Source organism: Saccopteryx leptura, chromosome 7 (assembly GCF_036850995.1).
Source record: "Saccopteryx leptura isolate mSacLep1 chromosome 7, mSacLep1_pri_phased_curated, whole genome shotgun sequence".
In the NCBI taxonomy this organism is placed as follows: Eukaryota; Metazoa; Chordata; class Mammalia; order Chiroptera; family Emballonuridae; genus Saccopteryx; species Saccopteryx leptura.
Genome location: NC_089509.1, coordinates 89,697,116 through 89,714,140, shown reverse-complemented (window position 1 = coordinate 89,714,140; position 17,025 = coordinate 89,697,116). Strand labels below are relative to the sequence as shown.

The 17,025-nt window shown below is 42.8% G+C and overlaps 1 protein-coding gene across 6 annotated transcripts in view; it reads left to right on the top strand.

Moving 5' to 3' along the window:
* Window positions 1-17,025, top strand: part of RAPH1 (Ras association (RalGDS/AF-6) and pleckstrin homology domains 1) — a 107,923-nt gene that overhangs the window by 79,086 nt on the left and 11,812 nt on the right. For 4 of the 6 annotated variants that reach the window (XM_066345099.1, XM_066345097.1, XM_066345096.1 and 1 more), the window contains 4 exons: window positions 3,384-3,482; window positions 4,508-4,628; window positions 5,808-5,950; window positions 9,381-14,620. In XM_066345099.1, the coding sequence (XP_066201196.1) occupies window positions 3,384-3,482; window positions 4,508-4,628; window positions 5,808-5,950; window positions 9,381-11,357 (2,340 nt within the window). In that variant the 3' untranslated portion in view covers window positions 11,358-14,620. Of the gene's footprint in view, window positions 1-3,383; window positions 3,483-4,507; window positions 4,629-5,807; window positions 5,951-7,740; window positions 7,817-9,380; window positions 14,621-17,025 lie in introns of those variants that run through there. The other 2 variants (XM_066345101.1, XM_066345102.1) reach the window with 2 other exon arrangements.

Sequence of the window (17,025 nt, the reverse complement as noted above, 5' to 3'; positions counted from 1 at the left end):
TTTCTTATTGCATTCTTAAATGTTTTTGTTTACTTCTCAAATTTTTTACGTTTTATTAAAGAATGCAAACTTTACAAATAAATATCACTTTAGAAATGAAATAATAACCTCTTTTTCTGTAGAGCTTGTACATTTGTTTTGGAGAGTAATTTCATAAGATATTCTTTTTGGACTGTTTAAGCATTTAAATGCAAAGCTTCTAATTTTTAGCCAAGAATGTTTCCTCTTTACCTGCTTTTAGCTCATGTATGATTTTAAAAGTGGTGAAATATTTGGGGAAAAGAGAAGAAAGGCAGCAAATTCAGAAGATTTCACCACTTGTAAGACAGTAGTATGACATAGTATTTAGCTGCATGGGTCATGCAGTGAAATCGCGTGGTTTCAAAATCTGCTTCTTTTACTTGTTGGCAAATAACTTGGAATGCGGTCTGAACCCCTCAGTGCCTTAATTTCTTTTCAGATGGTGGAGGTAATATGTAACTCAGGGCTTTCATGAGGTTGGAATGAGCTAATGTATGTGAAATATTTAGCAGAAGCTGGTACATACTATGTACTCAATAAATGACACTTGATAAATAGTGGTATATCAGCAGAATAGGTATTCTTCTGAGGTATTGGCACAGAGCCTGACTGACTGTAATGACAGTAGATGAATGTCTTTTTTATGTGGGAGGTTGAAAAAGAACTTTTGAGGTCCTAAAATGAATTTTAAACTAGCAAGTAATCTGTAGATAGATATTCAAATAATCATATCATAATACTCTTCAGGGTGTTATTTTGATATTCTGTTTAGAGGGATAAGGAGAGAAGAATAAAGGATAATTTCTCTTTGGTTTTCTCTGGTGTTGTGTTGATTTAAAAAACCAAAACACTTCTTTGTGTAGAGAACACACACACACTCTCAGGCAGGGCCACTGAGAGTGGCCTACCCCTGGCGGTAGCCCTACTCTTGGGAAATGGAAGGAATCAGTCAAGAGTGGTTTGTAACTCACCATAAAGGGCAGGGTGAGCATAAAGGCTGAGAGCCATCGGTAGCCCCTCGTTCAGATGTCTGAACCCTGCCTGATAGGCAGTGGCTTGGGGAAGCAGGAGACGGAGGACAGCTCTTCTAGCTCTAGTTGGCAACACTAAAGAAGGCTCTTCCAGTCAGCCCATTCTGCACAAACGGTGGCCTCTTCTGTTTTGTTTGTACTGTGTCCCAACATCTACTTGAAGCATCTGGCAAATCGATCTTGGTCAATAAGAATTTGAGTTGAGTGAATCAAGGAAATAAAATTCCCCTTCCTCTTCAAGAAAAGCATTTACTCCTCTGCCTGTCCTCCTTTGCTTTTTCAAGACTGCCATGGTGGTTTATTATAATGTGATTTAATGAGGACAAAGGCATGTATTTCAAGAGAAGGTTATGGAGCCTATATTATCAGGAGAAAAATCTTGTTAAGTATTATTTTGCTAACCTCTTATTGTTGAAGGATTATAGTTTAAACTGGAGCTTTCAATAACTAAATTGGTTTTGGTATTCAGTGTTTTATCATAGGAGCTGAGCTCTGTGAAGCAATGTATAGAATAAAAGAGATAAGTGAATTTTACATTTCTGTCATTGTAGACCAGAGAGATCAATTTTTAACAATGCTGATACATAATTTATAATGGTGGCCTCCTCTTCCTGCTGCATTGAGAACTTAATGAAATTGCTTATTTTATTGATTTCATGGGTTTCCACAACAAATGAATATGATTCGAGAATTTATTTTTTTAGAGAATTTTTAAAGCCTCTTATAATTGAACTTAAATGTAAATACTTCAGGTAAAATGTAGCCCTTTTTTTAAAAGTATAACAAAAAGAGAAGTAATAATTAACAGTCATTACATCCGAAACCAGTGTGATTTCTAGTTTTCACCCTCGAGGACTCGTGGGGCGGCCTAGTGTGGTAGACCCTGGTCTGTCCCAGCACTTGCATTTTGTAGTCAAGGTCAGGTCGGTCGCTTCTGATCCAACACTCAAGTAAAGTACATTGGGTTGTGCAGAACAGAATCCGGTGAGGCCATTGCAAAGCTGCCCGTTCCCTGGAAGGCATGTCCTGCCAGTAGAGGGGCATGCAGAGCAGTCTTCAGTCCACAGGGAGCACCCTGCAACAGGTGGGAGTGCCCACCACCTCCCCGGTGCTGTACCTTGTGCGTGGTCCTCCCTGTCCAGTCAGTCTCTGAGAAACACTGGAGGCTTTCCCAAAGACTCTTGTTTGGAGTCTCCTGAACCCCTTTCTGCGGGTTCAAAGTGAAATCAAACATTATTTTCTTTTTTCATAGTCTTATAGGTTAAGAATTCTGACTTTGCCTGACCAGGCGGTGGCACAGTAGATAGAGCGTCGGACTGGGATGCAGAGGAACCAGGTTCGAGACCCTGAGGTCACCAGCTTGAGCGTGGGCTCATCTGGTTTGAGCAAAAGCTCACCAGCTTGGACCCAAGGTCCTGGCTCAAGCAAGGGGTTACTCGGTCTGCTGAAGGCCCGTGGTCAAGGCACATATGAGAAAGCAATCAATGAACAACTAAGGTGTCGCAATGCGCAGCAAAAAACTAATGATTGATGCTTCTCATCTCTCCGTTCCTGTCTGTCCCTGTCTATCCCTCACTCTGACTCTCTCTTCTGTCTCTGTAAAAAAATAAAATAAATAAATAAAAGAATTCTACTGATTTTGTTACCCCTGATGTACTTTTGTTTCTTTCAAATGTAGAGGGGTATTTGGGAATTTTTCATGATGTGAAAATATTTTTAAACTTGGATATCTTGATCTAAATTCAGCAATTCAACCCAAGTTTCTCTCTCTCTTTTTTTTTTTAAGCGAGAGAGAGGGACAGACACTAAGGGAGAGAGATAAGAAACATCAACTCGATGTTGCAGTACCTTAGTTGTTCATTGATTGCTTTCTCATATGTGCCTTGACCAGGGGGCTACAGCAGACTGAGTGATCCCTTGCTCAAGACAGCGACCTTAGGTTCATGCCAGTGACCTTTGGGCTCAAGCCAGAGACCATGGGGTCATGTCTGTGATCCCATGCTCAAGTCATCAATCCCACACTCAAGCTGGTTAGCTTGCGCTCAAGCCAGAAGAGCCCACATTCAAGCTGGTGACCTCAGGGTTTCAAACCTGGGTCTTCAGTGTCCCCGATCAACGCTCTGTCCATTACGCCACTGCCTGGTCAGGCCCTTATTTATTTTGTAAATATATAAATGGGCCAGTTTATTTGGCCTTATGGCTATATAAGAGGTATTTATTTGTCCATTACTTTGATGATCTGTAACTGGTCAGGGTATGTTTGGCTTTGATAGAGTTCATTTTTCTTTAGTTCTCCAGCAGACTGTTTGGACTTTGTCTTTAACCTTGCAGCACCCACAGATTCAGAAGAAGTCTCAGTACATCAAATATCTTTGCTGTGATGACGTGAGGACCCTGCACCAGTGGGTCAATGGTATCCGCATCGCAAAGGTAAGATTTCTTCGGGTTTGATGACAGAATGATGAGGTAGGTATTTAGTGATAATGGTTTTGATTGTCATGACAGTTATTCTGGTTGTTTCATATTCATGATTTTGCCAATGTCTGGTTTTCTCAAGCCTTGTGTTATAAATATGTCTTTCTTTGGTGGTAGGCATAAACTTTTAACAGTTGGTATATATGGAATAATAGTGCTGGTATAAGCTTGTGTAGTGTCAACGACTTATTTTGGCTTTGGAGCATGTATTGTATGACTCTCATATAGCAGAGTTCAGCCTAGACACATTTTTGAAAATTAAATCGCCTTAGGGGGGGGAGGGAAGGGATGAATAAGTGGAGTATGGGATTTTTAGGGCAGTGAAAATATTCATACTCTGATGCTGTAATGGTGGGTACGTGTCATTATTCATTAGTCCAAATCCATAAGTGTGTAACACCAAGGGTAAACCTCTGATTAACTATGGACTTTGAGTGATTGTAATACATTAATGGAGGTTCACTGATTGTAACAAATGTGCCGTTCTGGTGGGGATGTTGATAATGGGGGAGGCTGTGCAATTTTTAGAGGCTGGGAGCGTATGGAAAATTTCTGGACCTTCCTCAACTTTGCTGTGAACTTAAAACTGCTTTATAAAAAAGCAAGTCTTAAAAAAGTCTTTTAAAGGACATCTTAAAGATGATTATACATAATACTTGAAGAAATATTTATGCCTACTAAATAACTAGAAATAAAATCTATTATAGCTGTAAAATCAAAGTTTTTTTGAGGAATAACTGAATAAAATCTTTGTATTGATAATGAACACTATCGAGTGTTAATTTCTTGCTATCTTTGTAAAAATGAGGAAAAGAGTAGATTATAATTTACTGGTATTAAAAGAATTTTTGAAGGATTATAGGTATTAATTTTGATACAGATTACAAGTCGGTAAACAGAAATATATCCCCCTTTCCTATTGTCCATCCGTATCATGCCCTTTGACGTTCGGATGTCATCACTTACTGCCTTCTGTTTAGTATGGGAAGCAGCTCTACCTGAACTATCAAGAGGCCTTGAAGAGAACAGAGTCTGCCTGTGATTGGACTTCCTTATCCAGCTCCAGCATTAAATCGGGGTCCAGTTCTTCCAGCATCCCAGGTAGTTGAAATACCTAACGCAGTGTTTCCTAGCAATATAAAGGTGTCTCTAGGCTCCTAGTAGACCTGGTTACTTCAGTATGATTCTTCACAACCAGAGCCATTCCTAAGTTCTAAATTTATAAATAGTATATCAACTTCTATTTTTTGCTAGAGGAGACAGTATCTCGGGCAGTCTAACAGTACCTGCCTCTCACAGAGTGATTGCATAGTACTAGCTTTAACATCTGAGTCTCTTCCAGACCTCAGGCACTGGGTTCATGCTTCTGCATGGTTACTTACCTGACTGGGAGTCCAGTGAAATAATCTTCCCAGTTCTCCGAGCCTGGGTGTCACTCAGATGACACTGTCCCTCAGCCATTCCCAGCTCCCTTGCAGACTTGTCCTTGCACTTTGCCAGGAGGCCAGGCTGACAGTACTACATTTGCCGCCTTGTGCTGCCAATACCTGAATTCCTAGGAAACACACTTCTCGCGCGGGGGTCAAATGCTAAGTACTGCTCATTGCTGGGAAAAAGGATGTGATCATCCTGTGTAGATCTAAACTTTTAAGTGAGAACTCGGGGGTGCCTGGAGCCACAGGGGTATAAAAAGATTGACTCTCAATGCAGTGAAGATACTAATAGTCCTCTATTGAGGGCTCATTAATTTCCTCATTTGCTAGGAGTTCTCCCAAGACAGATTGTCAGGATAGCAATAATGTTATGGGTACTTTTCATTGTAATTATCAGTTTTTCATGATGAACTGTTTTAAAAGAATCAAGATTTCCTAATGGCCCGTAAGGCCCTGGTCGGCAAACTGTGGCTTGTGAGCCATATGCGGCTCTTTGGCCCCTTGAGTGTGGCTCTTCAACAAAATACCACATGCGGGCGCTACCTCAATAAGGAATGTACCCACCTATATAGTTTAAGTTTAAAAAATTTGGCTCTCAAAAGAAATTTCAATCGTTGTACTGTTGATATTTGGCTCTGTTGACTGAGTTTGCCATCCACTGCCCTAAGGTAAGGGAAGTTTTCTAGTAGATAATACGGGCTGTGCTTTATGTGAAATGAGTAAAGGTAACTTGTTACTCTTCTATGTAGCACCTGGGCTTGTGTAAAAGGTCTGTCTGAACGCACATATTTATACTGTCAGAATACTGATTTACGTAATCTTATTTTTGAAAATCTCTCTTAAACAGAGTCTCAGTCCAATCACTCTACTCAGTCTGACAGCGGAGTATCCGACACCCAGCCCGCAGGACACGCCCGTTCCCAGAGCACCGTGAGCTCCATCTTCTCCGAAGCCTGGAGAAGAGGCACCCAGCTGGAGGAGTCCAGCAAGGTAGCACCCTGTGTTCTCTGATGTAGAGAGCTCTGTGTATTCCGTGGGTTTAGCTTGTTGCTCTTTTATTCCTTCGATAGGAGTCTTTCTTGGCTCTGTTTCTGTATATTCTTTGGTAGCACCCTGTGTTCTCTGATGTAGAGAGCTCTGTGTATTCCGTGGGTTTAGCTTGTTGCTCTTTTATTCCTTCGATAGGAGTCTTTCTTGGCTCTGTTTCTGTATATTCTTTCTTTGATTTCTCCTCAGGAATGAATATTTGTAAATGGACTCTAGAGACGTAAGTTCTCAAAAACAAACAAATGAAAAACCCTGGCAGTTTAACCCTTTTTCAGCTCAGATTTTTAAGAAATAACAATTTCTTTTCTTCCTCCTTAATTTGGGTGGAGCAATACCATTTGTGCCAGTGCACTAATTTTGTTCCAGAGAAGCTGCTAATAATTATTTCTTTAGTCAGACTCATTCTTTTTTCTTCTATGTTTTTTGGAGTTTCTCTGTGCATTGATGAATTTTCTCAAATTATAGTGTATGTGGAAGGCTACATTTAAATTAATCACCTTAAAATTTTGGATCCCTGAGCCTTGTATAGTACCTCATTCTGGGACACTGAGGATGAGTGTAGTTATTGCAAGATTGTTTAGAACAGCGGTTCTAAACCTGTGGGTTGCGACCCTGGGCGGGGGTCAAACGACCAAAACACAGGGGTCACCTAAAGCCATCGGAAATACATATTTTATTTAAAAATGTATTGTATAATAAATATGTATTTTCTGATGGCTTTAGGCGACCCCTGTGTTTTGGTCGTTCGACCCCCGCTGGGGTCACGACCTATAGGTTGAGAACCATTGCTTTAGAAAAATGGTTCTTTAGACGGTTGAAAATGGCCATATCACATTGCCTCTGAAGTTCTGTGGCGAGGTGTCCTGGCTGCGTCACCTCTCAGGAGGCCAGCGTTCACGCTGTCACTGGGGAACCAGTCGCCTGCCTGGTCTGGCCTTTTTTTTTTAATTGAACAATCACTTTGATGTTCTTGTTCTTTTTTTTTTTTTTCTTTTTTTTTTTATTTATTCATTTTTTAGAGAGGAGAGGGAGAGACAGAGAGAGAGAAGGGGGGAGGAGCTGGAAGCATCAACTCCCATATGTGCCTTGACCAGGCAAGCCCAGGGTTTCGAACTGGCGACCTCAGCATTTCCAGGTCGACACTTTATCCACTGCGCCACCACAGGTCAGGCGATGTTTTTGTTCTTTTGGTCTGAATCACTTATGCAAGTGCATTCACCAATGAGAATTATATGAATAATTTTCTCAATTTATTCCTTTATTTGCATATCTAGTTAATAGGCCCTGAGGAGGGTGGAGGCGGCGTTAGTAACCCAATGTGGGCATCTCTTAGAAGTAAATATTTGATAATTAGTTCTAATTACCTAAATTCTCAAAACAGTGATAGTTTAACTCCCTTATCAGCAGCAGAAACTTTAAGAAATAATTCTCCTTTCTCCCACTAAATTTGGATGGAGAAGCCCCCCTCCCAATCTGGTGCTAATAACTCAGTGTATGTAGTAGAAAAGCAGGTTTACATAATTCGGACATCTGGAGAAAAAGCCTCTGACTTAGTAAATTTTGAATGGTGTTATTCATGTGCATTTTAAATGGAAGGCCAAGGGAAACAGGTTCAAGTGCTCTGCGACCACGCAGGGAGTCTCACTGCAGTTGCAGAAAGAGCACGGACCAGCCATGCAGCAGTGACAATGTGTTTGAGTCCTGATGCCCCTGTGTTTCTTCTGTTACCTCAGTCTCAGGTGCCAGATGAGAAGGCCAGCACAGCTAAGGTCTGCACCCCTGCAGCAGCCAAGACAGGGTCAAGTTAAGGTCAGGGACTGTTCTTTGGAAACACATTAACCTGGGTGATCCTGTAACCAAGTCTTGCAGACTAATGCTTTTACTTTGACGTGCAGTTTTTCAACATTCAAGTGTCCTGGTGAGCATTAGAATTCAGCCATGTAATGAGCCTTTTAGTTCACTAACCTAAGTGTTCTCCATGCTAATTAGATGTCATTCATAACTGGAAACAAATAGTTTATTGTGTATCCTCATAGGATGTTCAAAGAGCCTAAAAGATGTTCCCAAATTTATTAAACCAAGGGTCCTTCCTTTATTCTTTTTAAAAGAACTTGAACCACATCCATGCATGAGTAGTTCCATGAAATAAATGACCAGATTTGGTTATTTGGGCAACGCCAAGAGGTGCTCAGTGGGCTGGTCAGCAGGTTGTTGACAAACTCTGGCTCCCCTTTCTTGATGCATTTCCTTTACTGTAGCCTTCCAGAGTTTCCTTGTTTTCTTCTGACTTTTTCTGTATGATATAGTTATGATCTTTTGCTGTAATGTTTATGAAACATTTCTTTGTTTCCCAGTAAAACAAATGTAAGGGATGCCCCCTCTTTACCTGCCTTGCTGAACTTCTGTGCATGCTGGATGCAAAGTCTCACGTGAACACGAGTGTGTGTGTGTCAGGCTCATTCATTCCTGTGTGACTGTGCATGCCTGCTGAACATTCTCACTCTCTCACGGGTCAGCTCATTAGCATCAAAAGCCACCCTCACTCCTCAGGAGGCCCTCCACCAGCACTCTTAAACCCAGTTGTGGCATCTGCTTGTTGTAGATGAGTCATGGACTGAAAGGTGACCACCAGCCATCACATCTCCCCTTGCCAGATACAGGTGGGCTCAGGGCTCAGAGGCCTCCTGTGGAGGGCTCCATTCAGTGCCCATTCGTGTTTCCCATCACGAAATAGCTTTTAGAATAGGAAATTGCTCCTGGATTGTTAGGCAGTCTAGCCTTTTGAAAATGTTGTTGGGCCCTGGCCAGTTGGCTCAGTGGTAGAGCATTGGCCAGACGTGTGGAAGTCCCGGGTTCGATTCCTGGCCAGGGCACACAGGAGAAGCGCCCATCTGCTTCTCCATCCTTCCCCCCCTCCTTCCTCTCTGTCTCTCTCTTCCCCTCCAGCAGCCAAGGCTCCATTGGAGCAAAGTTGGCCCAGGTGCTGAGGATGGCTCTATGGCCTCTGCCTCAGGTGCTAGAATGGATCCGGCCACAGCGGAGCATCGCCCCCTGGTGGGCATGCCTGGTGGATCCCTGTTGGGCGCCTGCGGGGTCGGCCTGCTCTCTCCTCCCCACCCTCTACCCCCCACTTCTCACTTGGGAAAAATACAAAAAAAAAAAAAAAAAATGTTGGGTAAACAAGTTTTTCCTGTGCCCTTGCTGCCTAGGGAGTCAGATTTTAACCTTCCTGACATTGTTTGTCTTTGTAATCACCAGCTGCTGCATCTTTTCATGCATGTCGAGTCCTTGCTTTTTACTCTGACTCAATCAGGCTTACCTCTGTAACCATTCTGTTGTGTTTTCTCTCTCACCCCTTTCATACTCCTTTTAGGCCAGAATGGAATCTATGAATCGAGCCTACACTTCGCTTATGCCCCCTTTATCCCCACAACCTAAACCGGTCAACCCCTACACCGCCTCCCAGCCCTCCCCTCCGCTCCCGCCCCCGCCGCCGCCCCCTCCTCCGCCCCCCCCACCCCCGCCCCCACCCCCCCCTCCTCTGCCCAGCCAGTCCGCACCTTCTGGGGGCTCAGCAGCCACCATGTTTGTCAAGTACAGCACAATAACCAGGCTGCAGAACGCCTCTCAGCATTCAGGGCCCCTGTTTAAGCCGCCGCCACCCTCAGCGATGCAGCCTCTGTCCTTGACCTCACAGCCGGCAAAGCCTCAGATCCCGGTGCCCCCCAATGGAGTGGTGCCCCCACCCCCACCCCCACCTCCAGCCCCCACCCCGGGTTCAGCCATGGCCCAGCTGAAACCCGCACCTTGTGCCCAGTCCCTTCCACAGTTCAGCCCCCCTCCCCCTCCACTGAAGATTCATCACGTTCAGCACGCTGTTCAGGCAGCTCCTCCAACGCCCCCAGCCCCTCCTCCCGGCCCTCCCCAGGCCCCTCCCAAGCCTCTCGTGACTTTGCCACCAACTAGCACCAAGACCATGCCCCCCGTTGCGACACAGACTGTGCCACCTATACCCATTCCTCCAGTACCCCCCGCGAAAAAGCAGCCGGCTTTTCCTCACATTCCGCCCTCTCCGGTGGCTCCTGCTGGCCCAGTCCCGCCCCCCACGTTCCCCAAGCATCAGAGCTTCAGCGGGAAGCCACCTCCCTCTCCACTGTCCCCAGCGCCCTCTGTAGTGAAGCAGATCGCCAGCCAGTTCCCCCCACCTCCCACTCCTCCTCCTGTGGAGTCGCAGCCCCTCAAGCCGGTCCCAGCCAATACAGCCCCACAGTCCCCTCCTGCTGTGAAAGCAAAACCCAAGTGGCAGCCCAGCTCGGTCTCTGTCCCTTCTCCAGATTTCCCTCCTCCTCCTCCTGAGAGCAGCCTGGTGTTCCCTCCCCCGCCCCCTCCCCCAGCCCCAGCGCCGCCACCGCCTCCGCCACCACCACCACCTACACCGACAGCTTCTCCTACCCCTGACAAAAGTGGATCTCCAGGCAAAAAGACCAGTAAGACCTCCAGCCCCGGGGGGAAGAAACCTCCCCCGACCCCACAGCGAAACTCCAGCATCAAGTCCAGCGGCTGTGCCGAGCAGCCTGAGCCCGCGAGACCCTCCGTGGACAGTCTAGTCAGCAAGTTCACGTCGCCAGCAGAACCCCCTGGGTCTCCCAGCAAGGAGACCCCACCACCTCCTGCAGCACCCCCCAAACCCGGGAAACTAAATCTTTCTGGAGTTCTCCAACAGGGGGTTGTGGCAGCAAAAGCGTCTGTCCTGAGTGGGCGTGGCAAAGACCCCATGGTAGAATTTCCTTCTCCCCCATCAGACTCTGACTTTCCACCCCCTCCTCCTGAAGTAGAGCTTCCTCTGCCCCCCATAGAGATCCCAGCAGCATTCTTGGGAAACATTTCGCCAAAAGTGGCAGTTGTTAGTCCTCAGCCACAGTCATGGTCCAAACCGTCAGTGAAGAAGGCCCCTCCGCCCACACGACCCAGACGGAATGACAGCACGCGCCTCACCCACGCGGAGACCGCTGAGCAGCCAGCAATGGCCACAGTTGTGCCGCAAGTGCCCACCTCTCCAAAATCCAGCCTTAGTGTCCAGCCTGGATTCCTGGCTGACCTCAACAGGACACTGCAACGGAAGTCCATCACCCGGCATGGCTCGCTGTCCTCCTCCCGCATGTCCAGAGCCGAACCCACAGCCACCATGGACGACATGGCATTACCCCCGCCACCCCCCGAACTGCTTTCTGATCAACAGAAAGCTGGTTATGGAGGCAGTCATATATCGGGCTATGCAACATTGCGGAGAGGACCCCCTCCTGCTCCCCCCAAGAGAGACCAGAACACCAAGCTCTCACGAGACTGGTAGCTGCCATAGGACTTGATTTTCATGGTGTCTGTAATCAGTTCTACAATCAGCTTACCTGATCATCTATGAATTCAGGTGTTCAGAGCCTTCTAGTATGTTATTCAGGTAGTGTCCAGCTGTGTGTGTGTATGTGTGTACACACATAGCTATACATTGTGTGTATATGTATATATATGTATACATGTGTATATATATGTATACATATATGTATATGTGTATATATATAGCTGGGAGTGATTCTATTTATTCCTTTTCTCTCCTAATCTGAAAATGGATTGTGTATTTTGGGCAAAAGAGGCATGGAAGGGGATGTGTCCTATCCCTTATGATTTCTATTATCTGTCATGTGGATTGGACCAAAAAAAAAAAGCTTCTGATGACTTTAGATGACTTATTTTATAAGTTTCCATGTGCAGCCTATCTGTGCATGTTGTGTATTATACATTAAGGAATAGATATAAAATGTGCTGTTTCTCAGTTTGAGAAGACAACCAGAATGTTTGATGCATCTATAGGGCTTTTGTTTTTTCCCCAGTTGGCTGAAGTTAGAACTGCTTGACACTTTATCACTATACATAAAGGGGCACTTTAATCAGCAGAGTCTCTGAGCCTCAGATGGGTAAATAGTGCGTTATGGGGAAATTTCAGACACTACACAGTTGTGGTAAGAAGTGACTACAGTGTCACTAAACCATTCTAGATGCAATGCTGCCACAGTGGTCCACCTGAATCTAGGATTGTCGTCACAGGTAGGCTCTCTGCCTACAGTACATGGATAATTTAGTACTATAATCTTGGATAGTTTTTTAATACTGTTGGAATCCTTCATGGGCTTTGTGAAGCTTGATCAAGTTTGGCTTCACAATCCTTGCTTTGACTTATTGTAAGAATATCTGACATAATACCCTAGAATGTTCAGTCCCAGGATGTCTTTGGATCACCAGTTATCTTCTTCTAAGTGTGTGCTTTAGGTAAATGTTGATCTTAGGTGTCTGTAGACAGTTGCTATATCAAAAATACCCATCCTGTGTCCAATACGGTGCATCATATGAATAACAAAATCACCTGAAATGTCTTTGTGTATTGCTTTCTAGAAGGTTGGAGTGATTACAGAAAGGAACAAAATGGCCCCTATGCAGGTATCATTAATCAGGTTGTATATGGACTGTAGTGTGTAATACAAAGAGTTCCTTTAAGTATGGGACTATCATGGAGGGGAATAAATGAGGTTTTGGTACTGGAGCACCCTAGGGTCCTTGCTCATTGCAGCCTGGTTGTGGAGATGCATCCAGGTTACCAGGTGGCTGTGGGAGTAGTGCAGTCCAAGTACAGTAAGCAACATTATATATTATGCATGTGCAGTTTTGGTACCACATGAAATCATTGCTCTGACACACTAATTATGCTTCATGCTACACCTCATATGCTTTTTTTTCCCTGTGACTTTTCCTTTGTATGAGAGAAATGTGATCAGTTGAACCATTAGGAATAAAATGCAATTTCAAGCTGCTCTTAAAAGAATAGAAACTAGCCACCCTAGGAATGATAAATGAGCAAGCACATCTTGTAATGAAAGTCTCTGCCTGTTGTGACTAAGGATTCTCGGTGCCAACTGCAGAAATCTTTTGACATTGTCCCATAAGGAAAAAGTGTGCCGATGCAGTGGAACTGATAGCAGTTCACAAGTAAGGTCAAGTGCGGTGCACACAAGATGCCCATATAACCAACTCTCCAACAACGTGGAGCATCTGGAATAACTGTCACCACCATCACCATGTCTGCAGGATATTGTTCGATATATTCTTGTGCTTATAGAGCAGTAATACAGACCACTGTGCATTTTTAAAAGCCATGCTTCTTTAAAAGATACTTTTGGGATCTTTTGTTGAGAAGGTTTGTGTGCTTGATACTACGATTTTGAAGTGACCTTGAACACAGCTGCATCGTTAAAGCATGCTTGCAGTTTGGGTAACATCTGAGTAGACAGCCACATTCCAGTGTGATCACGAGTGAAGTGTAGTTTCCCATCGTCTCTGCCTGCAGTTTTATACTCTACGAGTCACCGTTACTTGTGAGGTAGAGTTAAGGATATGAATCCAGTGATATATTCATCACTAGGGTTTTTGTTGCAGTGGAATGTTTTTTACATGAAGATGGACAAATGCAACTTTAATAATGTGCCCTCAGTCTTCCTTCACCCATGTTTGAGCCCCACAGCTACAGCCAGTATTTTTCAGTGTGGGCTTTTCTAGGATTTCTTGCTTATGTCAGTCCTGCTGACAACCATCCTAGGCTGAACCTTTTGGTGTATCATTTTCCTGACAGGGCCGACATCCTTTAGAACAACACAAGGGATGAGAGTTGCACCAGAGGAGGAACTGTCATTTTTACCCCAACCCATTGGCTTGGCTGACAACAGGTTGTTTACATTTCTCCAAAGATGGAAAAGGCTATTAAATGGTTTTTCCCTTTGTTATGTGTGAAACCGAACCAAAAAAAAAAAGATACTTCCAGTGTTTAACTTCATAGTAAGTAGTTTGTTTTTTTTTATTTGATTATTTGTTGGGATGTAGCTGTGGGGTTTTTTTTCTCGAGACTACTGTTATTTTTGTACTTGTCCTTTTCTCTGGTGTGTCCGTGGTTAAACAGCCGAGCCAGACGACACTAGCCTGTGCCTTCTCTCCCTGCCTCCTGCTCAGCAGCTCAGCCAGCACAGCCCACCTGGCTGGGATGAAACACGAACTCAGCCTGTTGTGAAGGGCAGTGCAGACAGCTGCCTGTTAGAGCTAGTGACTGGTTAACTGGTGACACCGTTCGTTTCACTACAGATAATTTCAAAATTGGCACCAACTCTGAAGGTCAGCAACAACTTACATCAGATTTCTAGGTATTAATATAAATGTTAGGTTATTCTCTTGAAATTGCATCAGCTTCGCTTTTACTAAAAAAAATTTTTCCCTAGCTACTATAATTCTCACTTGGGAAAAGTCTTAAGGTTTTTTTCAGATACCTACTTAACTATAAATTAGATTTTTTAAAATTTGACGTTTTAAAATGAGAAAGATTGCTGACTCTTAGGTTATAGGACACGATTTTCATCAGAAAATTACAAAGTCATGTAGACATGATGTTTTCCAGTCCTCTAATCAAGGTGCTCCTGGCCACTGGTGGCATGTTCTGCTAAGGGCTGTGAACTGTCTTAGAAGTCCCCTCTCTGTGTAAGTTTACCTGCCACTGAAAACAATGCTGAGTTTATCAAGAAAGCTTAAGCAAAATTGGGGAATCATGAATAATTCCAGTAGAGTGACCACTCTGAGATCAAGGTTAATGGGAGCTGTGCATCCGGTTAGTTTCAGAAGTTGTTCTGGGAAAATACAGTTGTTAATAAGCTTGTGTCAAGAATGTCAAGTCATAAATTAGCCTAAAAAACATTTTTCAGGTAGATGTGGATTGGTTTGATTTGACTATCAGGTCACCAGTAGAACCCTCTTTTCACCTTTTTTCCTCTGCTAAAAGCAATTTTATGTAACAAACACAAGGTAATTTTAAACAAGTAAAAAATGTTTTCCTACTTTTATGTTATTACCGAATTTTTTAATACACCTACAGAATAACTGATGTAATCTCACAGATTTCATTCAAATTTAGAACAATTAAACCTGAATGACCCTGACTTGCTTTAAATGAAATAGGAATGATTTGGATTTATACACTTGCTAGAGGATTCTGTCTGAAGATCACTTGACGTTGCAAGTACCTTGTGGCACTTGAGTTTTGTTTTATATAGTTTATGTTATTTGTATAAAGCAGGATATCCCTAATTCTATAGGAACATGTGACCCCTTGTAAAGTTGTGATTTGATCCACAGAGAGATGCAAGTAGACAGAATTATATATCCCACCTAAGATTTCTTTTCCTTTAAAAATTCAAGCGGAGAACATTTCTGCACCTTACCAGTCTATCCCTCAGACTAAACAAGTGCTCTGTTGTAAAAGAAATCTGATACTTAGCTGTAAAATAAACTTGCTAAAAGTAAGCAAACACTATACTTGATAAACACTTGAAGGGTAAAAATTTCCAATTGGTTTGTTCTTTGCTTGAAGTAATAAACCATTTTGAAGAGAAAACAGTATCTGCTATAATCCCAGTGCCTTGAATTCCTTTGGAGAAATAGCAAAATCTAACAAGCAAAGTTACGAGGTGCTATTGAAAAGAAGGTGAGTAGTTCTAGTTTATGCAAAAATAGTGACTATCTCACAGGAGATAGATGGTCATCTGCCTAAAAGGGGATTGGCTGCTTTCTACCAAAGACACTGAGGGAAGTGAGTTGAGTCAGGGTTACAGTGAAGAGTACATAGGTAAAAGATGGCAAAGTTCAAAAGATGTTGATCATAAATGGCTCTAAATACCAAGCTCAAATGTGGGAAGCCTCAACCTTTTCATAAAGTAAACTTGTAGCACTTAAGGGAAAAAATAATAATCTTTGCATTTTGGGACCTGCCTATTGTTTGTTAAAGTTATTGTAACCTAATACCAGAAACTACCATTTCCCATGACTGCCGTCTCCTATATTTTTTCTCTACTTGTAAATAATCTCTCCTTGAAAATAAGCATAAACTGGAATGTTTCAAGTGATTTTGGTTAATTTTATTATCAGCCACTAGTGAAGTCCTTTTATAGACATGTACATTTAAAATAAAGTATCATTAGCTTGTGCTAAATGGTGCAAAAACATTGTTTACTATTTTAAAGGAAAATTGCACATTATATTTAACTGGGATTGTTCCCACTCTTCCCAATTCTTTTATAAAGTGAGTCAAGGCTCACACTGACATGTAAGCTATGGGAGCTTTGCTCTAAATAAAAAGTAGATACAATGCAGGAGTATACTTTTTTAAAGCACGAATAAGAAGGCAAAAGGAACTACATTAAAGAAGATGGAGGACATTATTCAAATGATTATGCACAGCTCGGTAAAGATGAAGTTACAATTTTCTTTCAGCTTTGTTACTGTTATTTTCTGTTTAAATGTACACTCATTTCATTATGTGCCTTTCTCCCCGATTGTGCAAACCTATATATATAGAGAGAGATAGATATATATGAGAGAGATATATTCAGTACTACTGACGATGTCTTTGTTCTACTGCTGGGTTAAGTTATTTTCCAAGTTACTCTTGCCAGTTACTGTCAGTGAACTATTGTAATGACTTGGGACAGTCGTCATACAGTGTAAATTTGTTTTTCAGTTACATGTTTTCACTATGTCAGCTTACCCAATCCTTAATAAAAATACATAATTTCATTTAAACATGGGGACTTTAATTGACTGTTTGTAGATTGGCACCATTAAGAACCTGGTTTTCCTATTTATTAGGTTGGGGTACCCAAAAATAGGTTGTGTGGTGAGAAAAAATTGAGTGTGAAAGTAAATTACAACTTGAAGTGTTCAGTTGCTTAACCTTGAAGTAAATTAGGGAGCTTTGGTTATCAAATAGATGTTTTTCTTTAAATAGAAGTACAACTAGGTACAAGCTAGTACAAAAGGGATCCTTTTTGTTCAAAGCTTCTGTATCACAATTGTGTTGGACTGCTATGTCAAGTTGTTATGTATAAAGGTGTATTCTCGTGCATTTACAAATCACTGTCATTTACCAAAAGTAGGGC